The sequence below is a fragment of the Megascapheus bottae genome, chromosome 24 (genome assembly GCF_031878675.1).
Source record: "Megascapheus bottae isolate mThoBot1 chromosome 24, mThoBot2.hap1, whole genome shotgun sequence".
NCBI classification, from domain to species: Eukaryota; Metazoa; Chordata; class Mammalia; order Rodentia; family Geomyidae; genus Megascapheus; species Megascapheus bottae.
In genome coordinates, this window is record NC_143532.1 from 18,901,794 (window position 1) to 18,919,727 (window position 17,934).

The following is a 17,934-nucleotide window of genomic DNA, read 5'->3' on the forward strand; positions in this document are numbered from 1 at the left end:
CAACTCATTTTACTCTTGCTTTACTGTTTTAGGAAAAATAACTGGTTTAAAGAATCAGAAATACTCATGTTTATTGAGAAAATAAGGAACCTAGCTGGGTGCAGTGGCTCATGCCTGTAATCCTGAGGATCTCAGTTCAAAGCCAGCCTGGGCACTAAAGTCCGTGAAGCTCTTATCTCCAATTAGAGCGAGGGGGTGGGGAAGGAAAGGGAAAGGGAGAAAAGAAAAGAAAAAGAAAACAAGGATAAGGAACCCCTGGTTTTCCTGGGAGACATTAGCACTCTCACTTCCTCTTAATGCTTTTTTGGTGTATGTATATGTGTAAGTAACTCAGGGCCTCAGTGCTGTCTCTGATCTTTTATGCTCAAAGCTAGCACTCTACCACTTGAGCCACAGCTCTACTTCTGGCTCTTTTTTTTGGGAGGGATGGGGGTAGTTTATTGGAGATAGACTTTCCTGGTCCAGCTGACTCTGAACCACAATCCTCAGATCTCAGTTTCTGAGCAGCTAGGATTACAGGCATGAACCACATGGGCCTGTGATTCAGCCTGTCAATCCCTTGGTGACATATCCCCATCCCCTCACTGACTCCACTGACCTTTTCGGCTATACATGATCCTCACATTCCAGGCAAGTCTACCTCATGGCATATGCCATTCCCCCTGCCTGAAGCATATTTCCCAGGTGTCCAATTTTCCTTCTTGAGGTCTTTGCTGTAATGCTATTTCCTCAGGTAGGTCTCCTCTCGTTACGATTGCAGCTGCATGCTGTCCTAGCATTTTCAACATCTCCCCCGCTTTTTTTTTCTGTGGCAATGGCCACTTCTGCATAGATCACTTGTTTATTTAGTTTACTACCTACCCCTAGCCAATGAAAACCCCATGTCAGGGCTGGGGATGGGAGTCTGTGGGGAACACTTCCTAGTAGGTGTGAGACCCTGAGTTTGTCCAAAGCCCTGGAAAAATACCACCGCCAGCAAAACCAAAACATTGTCTATCCTGAACTCCATGAGTGGAAGGATTTGTGTTCCTTTTGTTTACCCCTAAAAACCAGTCCTGGGTCAGCTATTCAGTGTGAATCTTTTAGAGAGAAGTTTTATACTATGGATTCAAAATCTTATAAATATGCTAATGATCAACATTGCTATTCCACCTCTAGGAATTTATCCCTCATAAGTAATCATAGATGTGTGCAAAGAAATGGTTAAGAATGTTACAATAGCCAAACCCTGGAAATAATAAGAGCTGACATTTAATTACTACTTACCCTGTGCCAGAACCAGTTCTAAACAGTTTATGCATGTGAATTTATTTAATATAGCCACAACCCAAGACCTGTTTCTTTGTCTCCCTTTGCAAGCCAGGAAACAGGCAAAAGGATGGGAGAAGACAAAAGATATACTAGAGCCAGGATTTGAAGTTGAACCAGGAGCCAAGGTTTGAACTGCTCTGTGTGTTCAACACTCCATGCTACAGTCACACAGAAGCCTTTGGAGTGGCCACAGTGTAAACAAGGGACTTTTGTACTTGAACATCTTTGTAGTACTATGGAGTTGAATTCAGAGCTTTCCATGTACTAGGAGGTGATCAATCACTTGAGCCATGTCGCCAGCTCTTCATGCTTTGAGTTATTTTTTAGACAAGGTCTCAAGATTTTTTTGCCGGCTGTCCTTGAACCTTAATCCCTGTACCTATGTATCCATTTAGCTGGGGTTACAGGCGGGTGCCAGGCCAAGTACTAATTCATATTCTTACAAATGTTCAAGGAAAATAAGCTGGGGTAGTGGTGTCAGATGCAGCAGCTGTCAGGTGAGGTGAGAAGACTGGGTATTGGAGACCAGCTGGGACTACAAAGTGAGACTTAACCCTAAACACACATATACACATGCACATGCCCACACTCATGACTGTGAATTAGTTTTGTAATTAGATAAACTTTTTTCAAAAAGAAAAATGCAGCCCTTTGGGAACATAATTTAACGGTAGCAATTAAAAATTTCAATGCACATTGCCTTTAGGACATTGACTCTACTCCAGGAATCCTGCAGGAATGCTCGTGCATGACTGTGAATGGAAGTCCAGCCACTTTGGTGGTGCGCAGGACAAGCAGCTAGGAGCAGAAGGTGTCCCCATACCATGTCAAAGCTTGCCACAGGTGGAAACCAAACCAGGCAGCCAGGCCTCCAAGAAGACTCTTTGTGAGGTATAAGGAAAGGCCCCAGAACAGAACAAGTACAAAATACAACACAAGTAAGCCTAGGTGTATGAGCAGAATGGTATGGCAGGACTTCAAGGAAGCCACCTGGTGAGGACATGTCACCTCCATACAGGGGATCATGAAAGGCAGGAGAAAGAAGAGGGGCAAGGGGAAAGGAAGACATAGTGTGTGCCCCAAGGACTGAACGACATTTCTAGTTACCTGCAACATCCAAAATATGACTTGGGGACAAAATTGCCTAAGCACTTGTGCATGTTCATCATCTCACAGGGTGCTGGCAGTTTCCTAGAGGCCACATGACATGTGAAACTAACTTGAATGAACACAGTTATCTTTTCTTGTATGTGCTGGTCCTGTGACTGGGAGCCTGGGTGCTATCCCTGAGCTTTCTCTGTTCAAGGATAGCACTCTACTACTTGAGCCACAGCTCCACTTCTGGCATTTTGGGTGGTTAATTGGAGACAAGAGTCTCATGGACTTTCCTGCCTTGGCTTGGCTTTGAACCGCAATCCTCAGATCTCAGCCTCCTGAGTAGCTAGGATTACAGATGGGAGCATCACCCAGCACAGCTATCTTTTATTAGGTCAGACAGTAAAGGTATTTGCAAAAATGCAAAACAACATTCCTAATCTCTAAATAATTTTTGATTGTTATTTTTAAATGAAAGAATAAAAATGTTACAGATTTCTCAAAAAACTCAAAGCAGCCGGGCATGATGGCTCATGCCTATCATCCTAGCTACTCAGGAGGCTGAGACCTGAGGATCACGGTTCAAAGCCAGCCCAGGCACTAAAGAACATGAGACTCTTATCTCCAATTAATCACTAGAAAATGGGAAGTGGGGCTGTGGTTCAAGGGGTATGGTGGTAGCCTTGAACTGAAGAGCTCAGGGACAGCGCCCAAGCCCAGAGGTCAAGCCCCATGACAGACAAAAACAAACAAACTCTCAAAGCAACACACACTCACACAAGACACACATGAGCACTCACACATACATACATGTGTAACACAGTCATTCTCTCACACTTGTATAACCACTCACATATACTTTCATTACCTCACATAACCACACACATCCTCTGATACCATCACTTTCACAAACACACACTCAAATACAATCATATGCACTCAAACACAGTCTCAGCCTCCAAACTCTGAAATGCTTCCCTTAGCAAACTTACAGGAAATCTTGATCACTTGTCAGGACTAGAAACAGGCACAAGCCTCAGTAGGAAACAAATGATATGTAAATAGCAATTTGATCTTCTGGCATACTATATCTTATTTCTCAAGCAAAAACAATAATGTGAGGATCCGGAACGCTGTGGAAAGTAGATGACAAAAGTGGTGTTGGATGTAGTGGTACACTCTCTAATTCCAGCCTTTGGGAGGATGAGACAGGAGAATCTTGGAATTTGAGGTGGGCTTGGGCTACATCCTGTCTCCAAAAAAGACAAGAAAAGAAAGAAAAGGAAAGGAAAGAAAACAAGGACAAGGAATGTGGCTTAGTGGAAGGGTGCTTGCCTAGCATGCATGAAGCTCTGGGTTCAATTCCTCAGTATACATATAGAAAAAAAATAACTGGAAGTGGCACTGTGGTTTAAATGGTAATGTGCTATCCTTGAGCAAAGGACAGTGCCCAGGCCCTAAGTTCAAGCCCTAGGACAGACAAGACAAAAAAACAAAACAAAACAAAACAAAAAACCCTGAGGATGCAGCTTGGTTGGTAAGCACTTAACTAGAATCCATGAAGGGGCCTGGGTTCAATCCCCAACACTGCTCCCCCCATCCCCCCCAAAAAAGTCAGATGGAAAGCTGATCATGAGCCTCTTCTGGGCTACCAGCAAGATGGGACTCCAGTGTGGCTAGGACACATGTGGGAGGGCCACAGTGGATGTATTCACTAGGCAGGATTTTGTGACATTGACCAAGACCTGTTCCCCTTCCTGAGTTCCCATTCCACTTCTAAAGCCATTTGTGGTCCTCCAAGCTCTACAAAAATCACTACAATTCCAACTCCTGCTTCTTAGATGTGGAAACTGAGGCACAGGGGGATGCTGCCTGCCCTCAGGTCACATGACTGATAACCAGGCAAAGCTGGGATTTGAATCCATGTGCTCTCAGCTCCAAGCCTGAGCCTTTAGTTATGAGCGGATTCTGTCTAGAACTACTAATGCATGGGGAAAAAATGACACCTTATTTACTTTCAAAGATTCAAACTGGTTTAATGAGCAGCAAAGGGCCCTTGCACTCATACCAGACATGGGGGGCAGGACCCATAGGATCTCTCCCCAAGTTTTACTGCTTTGAGCTGTTTTCCACTTGTCTCACCACTGGCTATGACTGATGGCAGTCTAGTGCTTTCTGCCCCTTCTGCTCACTTCAGCGTTATTCCCAACTGTCTCAAGAGACTACCTGGCCACCTGTGGAATTCAAACCCTCCAAGGCCCTTGGTTGCAAAAAATAGGGGACTCAACGCCTATTTGGGTTCTATTTTTATTAAAACCCCATTAACTTGTTTCTAGCAGAGCAATTAAAGTGTCAGGCCTGCTGCTCTGCAGGCTGTGGAGGCAGCTGGATTGTGGGCTGTTCTCGGGAGCACTTTCTATGTAGAAGGACCCCTGAGGCTGAAGTACTGGCTTATTCTCAGCACCAAAGTGCCATTTTCTTAGCAGGTGATTGGCTAACATCCACTGCAGCTGGACTTAATTCACTGTGATTGAAGAGAACCTAAGTCCCAAATTCACATTATTGTTGTTGTTGGTTGTGGGACTTGAGTTCAGGGCTTGTGTGCTGTCCCAGAGGTGTTTTTTTTTTTTTTTTTCCATTTTTTTTCTTTTTCTTGCTCAAGGCTAGCACTCTACCACTTTGAGCCACAGTACCACTTCCTGTTTTGGGTAGTTTGGAGATCAAAGTCTTACAGACTTTCCCACCCTGCCTGGGCTGCCTCTGAACTGAGATATTCACATCTTAGTTTCCCTAGTAGCTGGGATTACAAACTTAAGCCACCAGTGCCCCACCCACCCAGCTGTGTATTTTTTCTTTTGCTGATCAACTACTCAAAGCCAGTTTCAAGGTTTCTAACCTGCTGCAGGGAATGTAAATTCCTTTCATACCTTGCCTAGAGCACTCAGAGACAAGTGAAGTTTCACAATTTCTGTGTCTCCTTTCACACCTTGAAATAAGCTCCTCCATGTCCTTAATCTATGCCAGGGTGGGTGTGGCCTGCCAGTGGTGTTGGGAGTGCCAGGGTACCCACCACACACATCTTCCTCTTGACAATGGGGACACATTCTGGACTGGGACAGCTGACAACTGGAGACCCTGTGCTTTGTGCTCTGGTGACTCTGCAGGGCAGGAGTACTAGAAGTTGTGGTTCTAACAGATTCACAAATGGTGCCTTTCTGGGGACCATATGATTGGAATGATTGGAAGACATGAACAAGTGTAGAAATGTCACAATGAAAGCTCCCCTTGCATAACTAATCTATATTAATAAGTCACTCCCCTGGCCACACTCTCTGGATTAACAAAGGGTTAACTTACCTTGGGCCAGGAGCAGGGTTCCCTGTTGTACTACTGCCTCTCAGTCTCTTCAGATCTCTCCTGTCCCCCTCCCCACCCCCACCTCTACCAGCTCCCCACAATCAGCCCCGCTGTGGAATTCACCTCTCAAAGGCTCCGGTCCCCACTTCCTCACCTGTCAGTCTCATGCCCATTCCTGCCAACCAGGCCTTCCACACCACGGACTTCTCACATGCCAGGGCCATGGCACTTGCTGTCGTCCCTGCCTAGACTGATGTCCTCCCTTGGGCCTGCTCCTCATCCCCCTTCCTTCAAGAGCCCCTTCCTGAATTCACCACTTACAGAAGCCCCTAGCTGTTTCTTTTCACAGTTAAATCACAGCCTGTTACATATTGTTACAGTCTGATTTACCCCTGTCTTTGCACTTAATAAAGACAGGGGATGGACAGCTATTCCCTTCCCCACCTTGAACTCTACACTCACCCCTGGCATTGGGTGGGCCTCACTTGAGGGGCAGGTGGATGGCTGAAGGAATGGGAGTCATTTCTGCACAGGAGGCCAGGAGTCAGCTAACCCTGCTTGTAGGAGCTAGTTGAGCCTAGTGGGTTCTTTCTACAAACAGAAATCAACTATCAGGCAAACCTCATTTTGTTTTGATCAAGGGACTGGAGGTGGAAACAGAGGGAGGTAGGGGAGTTCTGGTAACAGCCAGATTAGACACACACAATCAAACCCTGAGGCCACTCAGTGTTCTGCCAACTGAGATACCCAGATTAAACAGGCTCGAGCCCCTGAGGCATGCCAAATAACTTTTCAAAAATAGCAACTTGCAATCTCAGGAATGAGCATGAATTGTCAATGACATGAGTGGTGTTTTGAAATAAAAGATGGTCTTAGTTACATTATAGACAGTAGTTATGGGACATGGGTATGGTTTGGGCCATGTTTGCCAAAGGAAACACACAGGAGAGGTGGCTGTGATACTTCCTGTAAAAGCTGCCATGGAGGGTTAAGACTGTAGCAGAAATGCCTTGTGGTCACAGCATCATGGGACAGGGCTGCCCAGGCCTGGCTCTGTGGCTAACTATCCAGTCAGTACAGGAACAGGTTAGGAATCTGACCCTCAGAACTGAACCAGTCAGGTTCTAGGCCTAGGCCAACTCTGGCTGCTACGTGACTTTGGATATTAGTCTCATGGCTTTTCTTGCCCAGAGTGGCTTCCAGATCTCAGTCTACTGAGTAACTAGGATTACAGGTATGAGCCACTAGTAATTGGCCTGAGCTTTTCTTCCTCTGTAAAATGGGGATACTAGTACTGGAGGCTCTTCTTTTTGCCAATCCTGGAGCTTGAGCTCAAGGCCTGGGCACTGTCTCTGAGCTTCTTTTGCTCGACTAGATTATCCTTATAGGTCCCTCTGTTTAGGATTTCTGAGATTGTATGTAGCAGCTATCAGTTCAAAAAGATCTAATAAACCATAACCCCACCATCTGGCTCTTAAAACATTAGCTCCCCGATTTCTCAGCATTCTGAAGCCATGCAACAGAACCTGGATGATCTGTTCATCAGCATTGATCCCCTAGGGGTCTGGCCATCATACAGACAGGATCTTGGTTAGAAGTGAGCCTGGGCAGGAAAGTTCATGAGGCTCTTATCTCCACTAACCACCAAAAAGCCAGAAGTGGAGCTGTTGCTCAAGTGGTGTAGCATTCCTGCCTTGAGTGAAAAAGCTAAGAGACTGTGTTCTGGCCCCAGTGCATCCCTCTCTCTGTCTCCCTCTCTTTCTCTCTCAACAAGCTGAGCATCAGTGTGGAATATATCTGTAATCCTAGCTACTCAAGAAGAGGTTGTGATCTGAAAGATCTGTTTAGAGACAGCCACGGGGCAGGGGTGATAGTGGGGAATGTTTGAATGTCTCAGTTGCCAACTAACCAGCAAAAAGCTGGTCTGAAGTCATTGGGCGCCAGTGGCTCATGCCTGTAATCCTAGCTGCTCAGGAGGGTGAAATCTGACGATCTCAATTTGAGGCCAGCCCAAGCAGGAGTCTATGAGCCTCTTATCTCCAATTAACAACCCCCCAAAAGCTGGAAGTGGAACTGTGGCTCAAGTGGTAGAGTGTGTGCTAGTCTTGAGCACAAAAGCTTAGGGGCAGTGCCCTGGCCCCGAGTTCAAGCCCCAGAACTCTCACAAATACGCATGTGCGCGCACTCGCGTGTGCACACACACACACACACACACACGCACAAAAGAAAGCCAGAATGAAGGTATGACTCAAGTGCTAGAATGCCAGCCATGAGTGCCAAAATTCCAAGCCCTGTGTTCCAGACCAATACAAAAAAAAAAAAACAAAACCAAACCCAAACAGGAAAAAACAAATGAAAGCAAACAAGAAGTGCTAAATTAGAAAATAAAGGTGCCCTTTTAAACCGTTCCCTCCTCCCCAAAGTTCTGCTTCTGAACAGAGATAAGTGCCAGGCCCTCTGGGTTGCATTAAGAGAAGGCCACTCTGGAGTGATCATTGTCATTTTTTTCCTTGGATCCTATTCCAAGAGACTGCTTTCTGTCTCCAGTCTTTCCTCAAGACTCAAAACAATCCCAGACACAAGTTTCCTTCATTGATCACCAAGTCCTCACTCACCCATCAATTGTGCTACATTCCTTAGCTAGTAATTTTTTTGTGTGTGCCCAAAGGTGGCAGGGGTGTGTGTGTTGTGGGGGATCCTTGAGTAAGATTTTTAGTTGTGCAAAGTGAGACATACAAATCATGTGGCAATCAGACAAACTCTTTCAAGGGTGAAATGGAAGCAGAAAATGTTCTAAGGCTTGCAAAGTTGGCTTTCTGTTGCAATTAGCCATGGTGGGAGTTTGCAAGATGAGCTGTGACTCTGGGCTCCTTTATGAATTCTAAAACACGAGCAAGTCCCAGGCACTATTTTCAGAGCTGTGCTGACACTTGTTAATAATGTTGGTGTATAAATTGGTGCTCGTTTTAAACTCATTTAGACACAAGGAAAATTAGCTCAAGGGTGTTGGGAAAGAATGGGGAGGCAATCACGTTTCTGATTGTCAGGGAGAATATCTGAAGCTTTGAGTAAAAGAGGCCTTTTTCTGTAAGTCATATTTAAAAAAGTGAAAAATCCAGGAGAAAAGCAGATTGCATCCTCTCTCCTTTCCTTATGAATCTGCTTGAGTAAGCTGCATTTCTGAAATATAGTAATGACCGCAATGCTATTATTGTTTGCGTGTGCTAAGCAAGTGCTCAACCTCTTGATGTATGTCTCTAGCTTAGAAGGGATTTGGACTGGATTCTGAACAGGAGAGGACATTGAAGGAAAACTTGAAGTCTGCATGAGCCTGAGTTGGTGTACATCTGTATTTACAGTGTGTGTGTGTGTGTGTGTGTGTGTGTATGTGTACCAGTATTGGAGTACTGGGACTTGAACTCAGGGCCTGGGTGCTGTCTCTTAGCATTTTTTTTCTCAGCTTTTTGATAGTTAATTGGAACCAGACTTTCCTTGAGTGTGTTGGCTTTGAATCATGATCCTCCAGGACTCAGCCTCCTAAATAGCTAGAATTACAGGCACCTGGCATAGAGTAATCCTTATAGTTATATGTGTACATACATTTTGTTCAACCAGTTCCTTGTAGTACAGACTTTCCTCTTGAACACAAAAATATCCACTTTCAGAAATATACAAATGGCCTTGCTTTTATTTTTATTAATATATATATATATATATATATATATATATATGTGTGTGTGTGTGTGTGTGTGTTTTGCCAATCCTGGGCTTGGGCTCCAGGCCTGAGCACTGTTCTTGGGCTTTCTCAAGACTAGAGCTCTACCACTTGAGCCTCAGCACCACTATCAGCTTTTTTCTATGTATGTGATACCAAGGAATCAAACCCGGGCCTTCGTACATGCTAGGCAAGCACTATACCAGAGTGCCAGACTCCCGGCCCTATTAATATTTTTTGTTGATCGTAGGACTTGAACTCAGGGCCCAGGTGCTGTTTGAGCTCTTCAACTCAAAGCTAGTCTCTACCACACTGAGCCACAGCACCACTTCCAGTTTTCCAGTGGTTAAGTGGAGATAAGAGTATCTCAAACTTTTTGTACCACGGCTGGCTTTGAGCTGTAATCCTCAGATCTCAGCCTCTTGAGTAGCTAGGATTACAGGCGTGAGCCACTAGCACCCAGCTGCACTTTTATTTTTTTATTGAGGTCAGTCTTGGCACAATTACAGTCCACTGTTTCAGCACAAACAGTCCTAAGGGGTTTCTTGAAGAGATAGAATAAAAAAGATACAAAGGATTTCTTTATTAAACAGTGCTGTAGATCCACCCTCACCTCTGCTGGGCAAGTGCTCTACCACTGAATTATGCCTGAACACTAGACTGGACCTCAGGACAGTTTCAGTGAGTCGATTAACACTTTTTTGTCAGTCCTGGGGCTTGAACAGACAGGATCCAGGCACTGTCATTGGACACTTTATACTCACGGCTAGCACTTGAGCCACAGCACTACTTCCAGCTTTTTCTGTGTATGTGGTACTGAGGAATCAAGCCCAGGGTTTTGTGCATGCTAGGTGAGCTCTCTACCACTAGGCCATGCTCCTGGCCCAAACAATTCTTTATTACAGTTCACTTCAGAGCCATCTGGTCGTATGGTGTGGATTGCTTAAACACACTGTGAGATGCTCAGAATTTTCCTAGGGAGAAGACAGAATATTGATTCTGTTATAGGCACAGTAAGAAAAGTGATTAATGGATCAATGGAGTAAAGACACTTTGGGAAAAATAGGGCTACATGTCTATATGAGCCCTCTTAGAGATGGGAGGACTTTGAGCAATGGTCAAGACTTTCTTTTTGTTGGATTTACTTGGATTTGAAAACAGGGACTTGAGCTTGCAAGTTGGCACTCTACCAGGACCCAGACCTCCAGCCCTGTGTTTTATTATTAAAATTTTTAAATTATCTTTAGTTGTACAAAGGGGTTTCAATTCAATACCGATTTATCAATACATCATGATCAGTGTCACCCTTCCCTAATTCTTCTCTTTCTATCCTCTTCGCTAGTTATTTTGAGAAGGGGGTGAGCCTCAATCCTTTTAAGCTGTAGTTGTTGGGATCACACACCACCATGCTTCTTTTCTGCCTGGGCTGGTCTGGAACCACGATGCTCTTGTTCTCACCTTCCCACATATGTTAAGTGTACCTTCACCTCAGCTATGGGTTGAGATAGTGGCTCATAAACTGTACTGTCTAGGCTGACATCAAAGTGTGATCCCCTTCCACTCAAGTAGCTAGGATTACAGGCATGAACCACCAGTGCCTGGCAAGATCTGAATCCTGTACTAGCTCCATCTGAGCTACCACGGTAAAAATCTGAAGGAAGGTGAGAGCGAATGTGGGGAGACGGTTACAAGATGATATCAGCAATCCAGAAAGGAAATGGTGGGAGCCTGGACCCATACGACAGCACTACAGGGACTAAGAGGTGCTTAGACTCTGTAAACAATCTCAAAGTAGAAACCTAAGAGATGTAGTAAGAAGGTAGGTCTGGCAGGATGCTAAAGGCTATGAGTAGGCGAAAAAATGGAAGTGGGAACAAAAACAAGGGCATGAATGATGTACCGAAAAAAAAAAAAACAAAGAGCAATTATTAAAACAAGGATTTATTTGGGTATTACTGTCATAGGCGTGAGCCCCCACATCCGGCTCAAAGACAAAGTTTTTGGATGGTTTGCAGAACACTTGCAGTCCTGGAGCTACAGAAACAGTACCTGTACAGAATGATTTGTAGGAAAAGCTGATCGTCCAGTCCTAAAATTAAGTTTAAAAACCCCTTTTATTCTAAAATAGGCATTTAAAACATATTTCTGTCATTCTAAGATTACATCTGCACTATCTAGATACCTAAATAGAATACTTTATAGAGAGGGGACAGTAGTGTGGAGAAAGGGCCCACTGTCCAATGGGTCCCAGGAAACCCTGTTTCTCACCCAGGTTTCCTGTTGCCTTCCAGGGAAGCATTTGGTTTGGCTTAAATAGATTCCCGGTAAATGGTCAAGGTCCTCTATGCAACAATAATGCAGAACTTTCTGCCCGCAAAATATACAATCAAGGCCTCTTCTCTTGCCTACTTAACATCTACCACACTAGGTTTCTCAAACAGGACTCTTTATAATCTACAATGCTCAAGTCCTGATTCCAGATGCAATAAAGGCTGCTTAACACCTTTAATAAACTACTTCACAATTCCAAACAATGGCCTGACAGTTCGTCTAGTCAGGGAATGGAGTTGTGGTGCTTCCCAAGATACTGGGAAGAGCAGGGGCTGTTTCAAAAGTCCCCACTGGGTTGACTGCAGCAATGAGATGCCAGGGTCTGCAAGCAACATTTTTTTCTTTCCTGCCAGGCCATTCATCTCCCCCTTCTTCCTTCATCCTGGTGACTGTTTTGGAAACTGGGGTAACTCCCCACTGGTAGGCTGCAGGAAATATTTTCAAGGCAGGACAGCAAGCCAGAGAATCTGTGCTTTGTTCAACCATGAGGAAGATGAACAAGCTCAAGAGAACATTTTTGTGAACAGATAAAAGTGACCCACTTTGTATATGTCTGCTGCAGCCAGTGAAAGTGGACATCTGAGGGTGTCTCCACCCCCAGGCACAGGAAGCCCAACTCCAACTCACCTGGCCTGGGCAGTGGATCCAGTGATATCAGTCCAGGAAGACTTACAGGATCAGGGAACCCATCAGATCATCCTCTTCACACCAGATAGTATAAATTCTGGAGACTGCTTCAGGTTAGAAACTATAAAATAGGACATTTTTTTTTGCTCTTAAAGTCATCTGGGTCTTATCAAGGACATCCAAGGGATAAGTTCCTAAAGAGTAATTCTGTGTTCTTTAGGCTTTCAGTCTTCCAGGTCAGTGAATTTTCTTTTCTTGTAATTCTGAACAAGGTTGGAAGCTGTGATCTGAGAAGCTTGACCCTTTTCCCAACACTGAAAGTCATTCAGTCCTTTCTGTCCTGTTTGAAATAAGCCCCTTTCCATCTCATCCAGCCTGGCTACCAGAGCTGAAGTATCCTCATTGTAGGCGTTCTGTGAGGAGTCCATGATGCGGCGAAAACGTCCTATAAAAGTCTGAAGGGAAAGGCAGTGAGACAAATCAGAGTTGTTCTCCCATCCCACACAGCCAGGTCTATTTGTATACTAGAACAGTTGCTAGACAGGCATTCTACCACTTGAGCCATGCCCCTTGGGGTTCACTGAAATGGCATGAGGGAAACTGGTAGGAAGCCTGGGTATCCTTTACCACTCAAGTATATTATCATACATTGCCAGGCCTTGGTATCCCTGACTGTGAAATGGATTACTGTGGAGATCCAGTGGGTGTTAAGAAAACCAATGAATAGCACCTAGCAAATGGCTGACACACAGGAAGCTCCTTGACAAGCATTACTCATTATCGGTATTGGTGACAGCAGCCATAATATTGTCCCATGATCAAAGGCTGAAAGCTTCCGATGATAATGAACTTCTGATTTAACTGAATGTCCACGAGCAGAAAGGAGAAACAAGATCTAGTGAGGCTATTTCGTGAACATAAGCCCCTGCTCTACATTCTTCAACTGTCTCATGACAGTCACCTTACCTGTAAGTACCTTTAAAGCACTTCAGAGCAAGGACAGGAAAAGAAAACATACAACTCATTTAAAAGGCAAGACTCTAATGTAAGAAAGAACATGTCCTGGGGACATTGTAAGACAGAATTTCCTGTTTTAGCTTTGCTCAAGAGTTTCATAAACTTGAATTTAAGCTTGTAGTCCATGTAGTTTGTGACTGTAGTCTATGTAGTGACTTCTTTTCCTGAATGTAGAGCAATGTTGCTTCTTACCACTTACATCAAAAGCAACACTAGGAAAACAGAGGTGTATATGTGTGTGGGGGGGGGGGGTGGTGAACACTAAATCTGATGGAGGATGATACCTAGGAGGAAATGCACCCTGAGCCAACAATTTCTATAAACAAGGAAGTAAAGCCTTGACTGTTTACATCCCAGGAGCAGAGAGGATGGTTGGTGTCATTATGAACAGATATGTGTGCAGACTTCAGATAAGGTTCTACAACAAAGGACAATGATGCACAGCACTGTTTCATCTGCGGAAAGAACAAGTATAATGCTGGCTGCAGCTCAGTGGTAGAACACTTGCCTAGAATGTCAAGGCCTTGGGTTCTAGGCAAGCATCTCGAAATTAAATGTGTATGTGTGTGTGTGTGTGTGTGTGTGTGTGTGTGTGTGTGTTTTAGGCTGGTCCTGGGGCTTGAATTCAAGGCCCGAGTGCTGTCCCTGCGTGTTTTTTCTCAAGGCTCATTCTCTACTGCCTGAATCAGAAGTCTACTGCCAGCTTTTTGTTGGTTACTTGGAAAAGAGTCTCAAAGATACTCCTACCCAGGCTGGTAGAATTTCAACCTCATAAGTAGGTAGAATCACAAGTGTGAACCACTGGCATCTGGCTTCTGCATGGTTTTTATCTAACTCTGAAATTCATCATTATCTAATGCTCAGAAAGGTCAAGGTGCTCAGGCCAGTCACACACCTGCTCACGGGAAGCCAAGTCAGCTGCAGAAGGGACACAGCAGATTATGAGTAATGCCAGAGTTTCCACTAGCAACTCTGTGCAGATCTGTGACAGGCTGGAACTGTGTATCTATATGCCTGTCACCTGTAGTCCATCATTTCTTGGATTACCTGCTAGTCCCAATTCTTAGGAAGCAAACAGAATAGCAGACAGGCATATTAAATACACATTACACTCAGGAGGAAGATAGCCCAACAGTGTGATAGTTATGACCCAACATTTCAGACGGCAATAAGAAGTATTTTGTTTTTAAATCTGCACCATAAAGAAATGGTTCACTTTGAGGAGAACACAGTTCAACTGGACATGAACAGAACACATATATGCATGTGGGGAAATACCACACAGCACCCTGTGAATATGTACAACTTCCATGCCTTTTGTTTGTTTCATTTTTTTTCCCTGAGGTGCTGGGGCTTAAACTTGGGGCTTCAAATGTGCCAGGCAAATGATCTACAACTAGTACAACACCCTCAGTTGAACTTTTGTTTTATCGGTTAAAAACTAAATTGAATTTAAAAAAATCGAACTGGCAGGCATAGAGTAATTGCATAGCAACCTAAATGAATGACACACTAAATTCATATGCTTCCCTAGAGAAAAGTGATGTGTGGTGGCCATACACGCTCATGGCACTTCTTACCTGCAACAGGGACTGGGAAATGTCTGGGTTCTCCACACTGTCAAAGTGCAGGAGCTGTGAGCCGAATGCATAGAAATGTGGCCCCATCTTGTGCAGGTCTACCACGTTGGCATCTGCACTGAACACAGTCCTCCAGCCTTCCTGGTAGATCTTGGGAAGTTCCACAGAAAGAATGCGCCGCTTGTTGTCAAAAAGTCCTTTTGCCAGCCACAAGGGGAGTTCAAGCTTCGAGCCCTGAAGCACACAGGAATGCAGTTTCTATCTTTATTTTTTTGTGCCATAACTGAGGCTTGAACTCAAGGTCTGAGCACTGTTCCTGAGCTTGTTCATTCAAAGATGGCATTCTACCACTTGAGCCACAACTCCACTTCTGGCTTTTTGCTGGTTAATAAGAGTCTCAAATCTTGATCCTCCAATTGCATCCTCCTGGGTAGCTAGGATTACAGGCATGAACTACTAGTACCAGGTAGAATGGAGCTCTCTGCCACGTATTTACTGTGGTAGTACTGGGGTTGGATCTCAGACTTCACACTTTCCTTTTTTTTTTTCATATATCTTTTATTGTAATTATAGAAGGGCTACATTATATTCACCAGAGAGAAGGTGCATTACTTCAAAAACACTGATATTTGTTCTCATGTCTTGGTCCCCATTTCCCCCCCCCCCCCACCCCGGTCCCTCATCTTGTTTTCCCCAGACCTCACACTTTCTAGGCAGGCATTCTGTCACTTGAGCCAGAACTCCAGATCCCCCCTAACTTCTAAACAGAAACTTGGAATCCCCAAAATAATAGAAATGAAATGACAATTTTTTTTTTCTTAAAATGCTGAAAGAAGAGCCAGGTGCAGTGGCTCATGCCTGTAATCCTAACTACTCAGGAGGCTAAGACCCCAGTATGGCAATTCAAAGCCAGCAAGGGCACTAAAGTCTGTGAGACTCTTATCTCCAATTAACCACTAGAAAACTGCAAGTGGTGCTGTGGCTGAGGAGCTCTGGGACAACAGCCAGGCCCAGAGTTCAAGCCCCATGACCAACCAAAAAAAAAAAAAAATTGAAAAAAAAAACCCATCAACTGCTAATGTAAAGCTCCCACACTTTAAAAGCAAAGGTGAACTAAAGGTATTTCCAGGGAGACGTGTGAGGGAGATAGTGGATGTAGCAGGATTAAACATAGCCGGTCTGCCAGGTAGGTTGGGAACCTGGATGGATTTTGGAGGGCTCCACCTGTCCCGGAACTGCTGAGAGTACTCTATCCGAACTAGACATAGAAGCAATGTGGTTAGCCCTCAACAACAGCTTTCCTGGGAGCAGGAATTTCACTGTGACTTAGGAAGTGACCTATGGGACAAGCTCCCAATGAAACGTTGAGCAACTGAGCCAAGCTTCCTGATAGACAAGATTTCACATAAGTTCTGGCTGAATATGCATTCCTAGGGGATGTTTGTCGTGACTTGGGCTGGGGATTCCACAAGCTTGTGCGTGGTCTCCCCCCCGTTTAGCCCCACGATGCCTCCTTTCCCTTGCTGACATTGCTCAGCACCCAGATCATCCCACAAGAGCGATGCCTGTGCGTTTACTCCATGCGTGCAACACTGTTCCTAAGAGGCACACTGCGCAGCAGCTGAGCTGCCTAATAACCGATGAATGGGTAAATACGGCCTATGTGGACCAGCGAAGATGACTCGGCCAAAGAAAAACATAGCAGACTCCAAAGGCCCAATGCGTGTGTTTGCCCCCTTCTGGAATCGGGACTATGAGGTAACTGTGGGACTGGGCTGGGTGTGATGGGGGGGGAGGTGAGAAGGCGGTGGAGAAGGGAAGAGAGCGATGACGGATGGGTGTTTGGGACACGGCGGCGTGCGAGGTGGGGAGATGGTACCAAGGAGCCGCGTAGAAGGCGGTCGGGGCAATGGCGGGAAGCGGTGGGGGGGGAAGGGAGCGAGAGGAGAGGTCACGTGACAGCCCACGCGAGCGTGACCACCTGGACGGCCAGGTGCGGAGCGGACGACGCGCTGGGGCCCCCGCCCGGCCCGCCCCGGCCTCACCTGCGGGAGCGCGCGCTCGGGCCCGGCGCTCCGGTCCAGGAAGAAGGCGCCCAGGCGCGGCAGCGGCATCTCCGTGAGCACCGGCAGCTTCTCCTGGGACATGAGGATGTCATCTAAGGAGAGAAAGTTCTCCTCGGGTCCCAGCGCGCCCGACTCCACTGGGAAATAAGCCTCGGACATGGTGGTGACCCGAGGACCTCGGCTCCGGAGGACTCCGCGGAGGAAAAGCCGGAGCCACAGCCCGGCCGCCGCAAATGCATTTTCCCGCGCTCTGGGATGGGCCAGGCCCGAGCAGTCGATCGATCGGGGGGCGGGCCCGCAGCTCGCCCAGGCAGAAGCAATCGAGCGCGTCTGCCGATCGCGTTCCCAGCCGTGAAAGGAGGCGCCGCTTCCCGGTCAGAGCTGCGCCACGCATCTGTTCTGGGTTCTGTGCCTGCACTCACTGACACGTCTGTGTGAAACTACAGCGCGTTTAGGGGCTTCAAATAAAGGCATCGTGTTCTATCCGTTCCCTGACATTGCCCATCTTTTTCTTCTAGCTTCGCGTTACTTTTCACCTAGGGGCTCTTGTGTTTGCAAAGGCGATCCTTGAACCGAGATCCTCCATCATCTCCACTTCCTAAATCAGCTGGGCTTGCAACTGTGGTCATAGTGCCTGGCCTGGGAGTTTCATTTCGAAAGATGCCGACCACATTGCGCTTGGTGGTATGTGACAGTAATTGCCCCTGAAGATCTGGAGTTGGAGGCCAGTAGGGGCTGCACTATTGAGGCCCTCTCTCCAAATGAGAAAACAACGGGCACCCAAAATGCCTTTGGTGACACATGTATCCCCGAGCTAGAAGCAAAGCCAGGGTGA

General features: G+C 45.8%; 1 protein-coding gene across 2 annotated transcripts; it reads right to left on the reverse strand.

Moving 5' to 3' along the window:
* Window positions 1-11,403: 11,403 nt before the first annotated feature.
* On the reverse strand, window positions 11,404-17,320 carry Gins3 (GINS complex subunit 3). Of its 2 annotated transcripts, XR_016539496.1 has the most exons (4): window positions 17,079-17,320; window positions 15,034-15,267; window positions 12,437-12,891; window positions 11,404-11,567 (listed from the first exon to the last, which is right to left on the reverse strand). XR_016539496.1 is itself a non-coding variant. In XM_090357022.1 (3 exons), the coding sequence occupies exons 1-3, from the start codon at window positions 17,256-17,258 to the stop codon at window positions 12,661-12,663; spliced, it is 645 nt and encodes a 214-aa protein (XP_090213148.1). In that variant the 5' UTR covers window positions 17,259-17,320; the 3' UTR covers window positions 11,404-12,660. The 2 variants fall into 2 exon arrangements, 1 of the variants encoding a protein (XP_090213148.1); XM_090357022.1 differs by having other exon boundaries at window positions 11,404-12,891.
* Window positions 17,321-17,934: the final 614 nt, after the last annotated feature.

Coding starts and splice junctions, on each gene's coding strand:
- Gins3 (XM_090357022.1), bottom strand. CDS start 17,258: ATGTCCGAGGCTTATTTCCCAGTGGAGTCGGGCGCGCTGGGACCCGAG. Junction 15,268..17,078: donor CCGAGCGCGCGCTCCCGCAG/GTGAGGCCGGGG, acceptor TGTGTGCTTCAG/GGCTCGAAGCTTGAACTCCC. Junction 12,892..15,033: donor TTTCCCAGTCCCTGTTGCAG/GTAAGAAGTGCC, acceptor CTTTCCCTTCAG/ACTTTTATAGGACGTTTTCG.